The sequence below is a fragment of the Thamnophis elegans genome, chromosome 15, assembly GCF_009769535.1.
Source record: "Thamnophis elegans isolate rThaEle1 chromosome 15, rThaEle1.pri, whole genome shotgun sequence".
Lineage (NCBI taxonomy): Eukaryota > Metazoa > Chordata > Lepidosauria > Squamata > Colubridae > Thamnophis > Thamnophis elegans.
In genome coordinates this window covers 25,110,184-25,115,389 of record NC_045555.1, presented here as the reverse complement: position 1 = coordinate 25,115,389, position 5,206 = coordinate 25,110,184, and the positions used below count along the sequence as shown (strand labels likewise).

Below are 5,206 nucleotides of genomic sequence, written 5' to 3'. Positions count from 1 at the left end.
GGGGGGGGGAACCAGAGCTGGCGACGCTGTGCTGGCGCCGTTTGAGCTTCTTCAGCCCCGCAGGCAATACGCCCTCCAGATGCCTTAAACTAAAGTTCCCATCATCCTCGTCCGGCCTGGCTTTTTGGAGGGACTCACCCTGAGACCTCCAGATCAAAGGAGAAGAATCTCAGACTGAGAAGCCGATCTGCTATCTATCTATCATCTATCTATCTATCTATCTATCTATCTATCTATCTATCTATCTATCTATCTATCTATCTATCATCTGTCTCTGTCTCTCTCTCTCTCTCTCTCTCTCTCTCTCTCTCTCTATCCATCCATCCATCCATCCATCCATCCATCCATCCATCCATCCATCCATCCATCCATCTATCTATCTATCTATCTATCTATCTATCTATCTATCTATCTATCTATCTATCACCAACACAACTTCCAGAGCCAACCTGACTCCAAGGGCAGCCGTGAACGGGAGAAGCATGCGGGGGACAAGATCCCCTGCCTGGGGATGGGTGTGTGGAGGATCTCCCAGTTACCAGGACTTTGTAATCTTACAAAAGAAAAAACAAGAAGCCAGATCCCTGTCGAGACCCACCGCCCAAGGGAGGAGCGGAGATTTCCAAATCTCAGCCCTTGACAGGCAAAGGCTCGCGGGGTGCAACGGAGCTGCCTTTCGGGCGGCGCTCGGTGAACCACCGCCTTCTTCGCAGGGACGGCGGGGTTGGGGGAGTTAGGGTTTCGGGCGAGGAGCAGCAGCTGACCCGAGGAGACAGAAGGGAGGCAGGCAGCTGCAAGCAGGGTACCGGAGCGGCCCGTTGCCAAGCCAGGTGGCCTCTTCCTTCCAATGCTTGACAGTCCCTGGAAGGCCAAAGAAGCGTGGGGGGGGGGGGTAGCCTGGGAAACCACGGACCCCACGAACCGCCTCATTCCTTTCTGCGTCTAGCGCAGTTCAGACAAGCCGAGTCCAAGCCAGGTGGCGGAGCCGGAGCTTTGCCAAGAAAGTCTGGGAGACGGATCGGGCCCCGCCAGCGCCCCAGATGGCCTCTGAATCTTTCCGAGGCAGAGAAAACACACACACACATACACGTGGGGCGGGGAGAGGGGGAGTGAGGGAGAGAGAGAGAGGGAGGGAGGAAGGAAAGAAGGAAGGAAGAAGGAAAGAAAGAAAGAAAGAAAGAAAGAAAGAAAGAAAGAAAGAAAGAAAGAAAGAAAGAAAGAAAACAGGACAGAGAGCAAGAACGGCGAGCGTTCGCCCACTCCGACGCAGCAGCGCGGAGACCGGAGTAGCGGCATAGAGTACCGCCCGCCCTTTTCACTGTAATCGGTTCTCCCAATTCCTCCGACCGGAGGACCGCCGCTACTCCGGGGACCCAGCCATTCTAAGACGGCTGGGGTTTTTCTACTCGCCCGCAGCAGAGCTTGGCGGGAAGCCCAGGCTGCCGAGACGGGCGGAGGGAGGAGGTGAGTCGCCCGTGAGTCCAAGGTAGAGAGCGCCTCTGAGCATGCCAAGACGGCCGCTCCTTTGGGAGAAGGAACAGCTTAGTAATAGTTGCAGGAGGCTGGGTCTTTCGGAAGCCCGTGGGAGACGCGGAGATTCGCCCATCCTCAGGAGCCACCCCGGAGGAAAAGCAGCGTCTACACCCCATCGGGGCAGCGCCCGGTAGTAGCCCCTGCGGAAGTCAGCCAGCCGGCACCGCTGCAGGATGCTCACCTACCCGACCAACCGGAGCTGTCCAGCTCAGTAGGCACAGCCGGCTGGCCCCTTTCTCTTATTCGGGCACTCCAAGCGGGCGCCCCTCGCCCGCTCTACGCCCCTTGCCCAAGCGCCCTGCAGAGGGGTCGCGGGAGCTCCAGTCGCCGGGGGTGCGTGAGTGGGTGAGCAGCGGCAGCCCATCCCGACTCCTCGGCCGCCGGGAGAGGCGGGCGGGAGGGCGGCCAGGCCAGGGGGCGGGAGGGTCGCGCCTCTTCCTCGGTCGCCCCCGCTTTTCCCCGGAAGGCTCCGCTTAAAGGCAGCGCGGGTGGAGCCGGATATTGCCCTTGTTTGGCGGGGCTCGCATGGCCGGACTCGCCCCACTCGCCGTATCTCCGGACCGGCCCCGGCCACCCTGCGCTCTCATGCCCGGACCCGCGTGGGGCTCCAGCCCCCCTCCCACCCCGCCCCCGGGCGCTCCGTGCTAATTGGCCACGTGACGGCGAGCCCCCGCCCTTCCCCTCTTCCTCAGTCCTTATATGGGCAGTGACGTCGCGGCATTCACCCTCCGCCCCATAAATACTTGGCGCGGACTTGGCAGTTGCCCGGTAGCTGCAAGCGATCCAAAAAGAGCGCAACGAGGGAGCGGACGGAGCGCCGGAGCCCCGCTGTCGGCGCTTGGCCCATGTGGCTTCCCCCACCTGTTTCCAGGAGCCCCCCGCCCACCCCTTGCCCTAGATAAGCATCTCAGCCCCCACCCCACCCTCCGTGGGGGGAAAAGACGGCCCGGCCCGTTCCCTGGGGGAATAAGCGGCCCCTGGACCAGGTTGGGGAGGGGGGCTCCTTCACTCCAGGATGACCGCCAAGGCAGTCGACAAAATCCCCGTCACCCTCAGCGGGCTGGTGCACCTTCCCGAAGGCCTTTATCCCACGGAAGACGCCCTGCCGCCGTCAGTCATCGGTTTTCCCAGCGTGGACCTGGGCGGACCGTTTGACCAGCTGAGCGGTAAGTGCCCCTTCCCTTCTCCCGCGGGGCCTTCGGCCTTGGCATGACCGGGGAGGGGAAGAACCGAAGGCGGGGGCGCCCACGGGGGAGGAGGGGGAAGCATAAGTGGACGGGGCGGCCGGACTCCCGCGCCCACTGACGGGCACCGGCGGACTTCAGCTGACCCCTTTCTCTGGAGCCTTCCTAAAGCGGCGGCAGCGGCACGCTGGTCGCCTCCAAAGTCCGGATCTTCGAGACCGCTTCGGGTTTCTGCCCAAGAAGCTGGGACCAACGAGCAGCTTCCAACTAATAGTAATCGCATGGCCGCCTTGGGTCGCGGGGCCGCTATATGAGCTGAGAGCCAAATCTCTGCGATCACCGAGCTCCGCTTTTCACTGTGGACTCAGCCTGGGTGGCGGAACTTCGAGTCCTTCTCTTTGCCCCTAAGGGTCAGAACTTGAGAGCTTGTAGGATCGGGCGCAGGGAAAGGACCTGTGCTTGGAGGGCCAGCTCATCTAACCCGGGCGCTGGTCGGCTAAAGGGAAGAGGAGCCAGCGCAGGGCGGGCGGGCTGGAGAACTTAAACCCTCCGCCTGGCTTCAAGCGCATAGCGATCCTAAATTGCGCAGCAGCCAAGGCTGTCTGGGCGCGGGGGGGGGGTATCCCAAGGAGAACTCCGGCTGCGCGGTGGTGACGACCTTTCTCTTCCCTCCGTCCTCCAGATGGCCTGATCGGTGCTGACATGAGCGACAAACGAACGCTGGACTTGCAATACGCCTGCAGCGGTTTCGCGCCGCCGCCTCCGCGTAGCCAATCCTTCACCTACATGGGCAAGTTCTCCATCGACCCTCCGTATCCCGGCGCCAGCTGCTACGCGGCCGACGGCATCCTCAACTTGGTCAGCGCGGGCATCCTGCAGGGAGTGGCCGCGTCGTCGACAGCATCCCCGGCCTCTGCCGCGGCGGTTCCATCCTCCACCGCCGGATCCAGCCCCGCGGGGCACGGATGCGCCATGGCGCTGGCTGCCGGGGACCTGGAGCATCTCTACTCGCCACAGGGGCAGCCGCCGCCGCCGCCTTACTCCGCCTGCGGGGAGCTTTATCAAGGCCAGGCGCAGCAGCCGGCGCCGTCCGACGGCTCCTCGCCCTTCCTGGCCGCCTCAACGGGATCCTATCCGCCGCCCCCTTCCTACCACCACTCCCCCAAGAGCGTGGGGTCAGTGGGACCAGACCCCGCCGGCCTCTTCTCCATGATCCCGGAGTACGCGGGCTTCTTCCAGCCGCCGCCGCCGCCGCCGCCGCCGTGCAGCCAGCGCGACTTCCACGGCCCGCCGGAGCGCAAGCCTTTTCCCTGCGCCCTGGATTCGGTGCGCGTCCCGCCGCCGCTCACGCCTCTCTCCACCATCCGCAACTTCACGCTGGGCGCACCCCCGAGCGGGCTGAGCGAAGGGCCCTCCTCGGGGACGGCGGTCAGTGCGCGCCTGGCGCCGGGTGCCTACGGGGGCCCGGGCAGCCTGCCGCTACGCCCCATCCTGAGGCCGCGCAAGTACCCCAACCGGCCCAGCAAGACGCCGGTACACGAGCGACCCTACCCATGCCCGGCCGAAGGCTGCGACCGCCGCTTCTCGCGCTCCGACGAACTGACCCGTCACATCCGCATCCACACGGGCCACAAGCCCTTCCAGTGCCGCATCTGCATGCGCAACTTCAGTCGCAGTGACCACCTCACTACCCACATCCGCACGCACACCGGCGAGAAACCCTTCGCCTGCGACTTCTGCGGCAGGAAGTTCGCCCGCAGCGATGAGCGCAAGCGGCACACCAAGATCCACCTGCGGCAGAAGGAGCGCAAGGTCGCCGGTGCCGCCGCCGCAGCCGTCGGGGCGCCCCAGGTTACACCCGGCCCCGGCGCAGGCGGTCTGCCTTCGTGCGGCGCTCGGACGCGGACGCCTTGAGGCTTCGGACGGCTGGTTCGGGCACCGGGCTGTTGCGCCTGGACCCCGCGCTCACTTTCCCCGGCAGGTAACCGCGGAAGCTGCCCTCGGGATCGCGGGAGCGCTTGGGAAGCGCCGCCTGGGGAAGGGGGCTCTCTCCGGAGGGGCAGCCGGCGACGGGCCAACAGGACGGAGGGAGGACCGTGTGCACTTTAGAGGCCGGGAGCCGCAGGACTTGGCGCGGCGCAAGGCGGGGAGCGGCCAGCGCAAGTCTCCGTCGTCGGGACGGCTGCGGAAAACTTTTACTTGAAAAAATCGGTGTCGGACTGAGAGACAAGAGAGCGAGTGCAATGCGGGCTGGGCGAGACAACAGGCAATATTTATTCCTCTGCGGGTGGGGGGAATTCCTGGTTTCAAAATAATTCATCCTTTCCCTCCGCAGCAATTATTTCCCCTTGGCTATATTTTCCTTTGCGCGTTCTTGAAAACTTAATTCATAGCAAAGGGGGGTGGGTGGGAAAAGGCGCCCCGTTTTCCAAGCCCGCTAAGCAGAGAGAACTCCATTTCTCTCTCTCGGGAGGGAGAATTCCTGGGTG

At 63.7% G+C, this 5,206-nt stretch overlaps 1 protein-coding gene across 1 annotated transcript; it reads left to right on the top strand.

Moving 5' to 3' along the window:
* The first annotated feature begins 2,548 nt into the window (after positions 1-2,548).
* EGR2 (early growth response 2) lies at positions 2,549-4,631 on the top strand. The gene is made up of 2 exons (XM_032232240.1): positions 2,549-2,699; positions 3,400-4,631. Exons 1-2 carry the CDS (start codon positions 2,549-2,551, stop codon positions 4,629-4,631), a joined length of 1,383 nt encoding a protein of 460 aa, XP_032088131.1.
* The last annotated feature ends 575 nt before the right edge of the window (positions 4,632-5,206 follow it).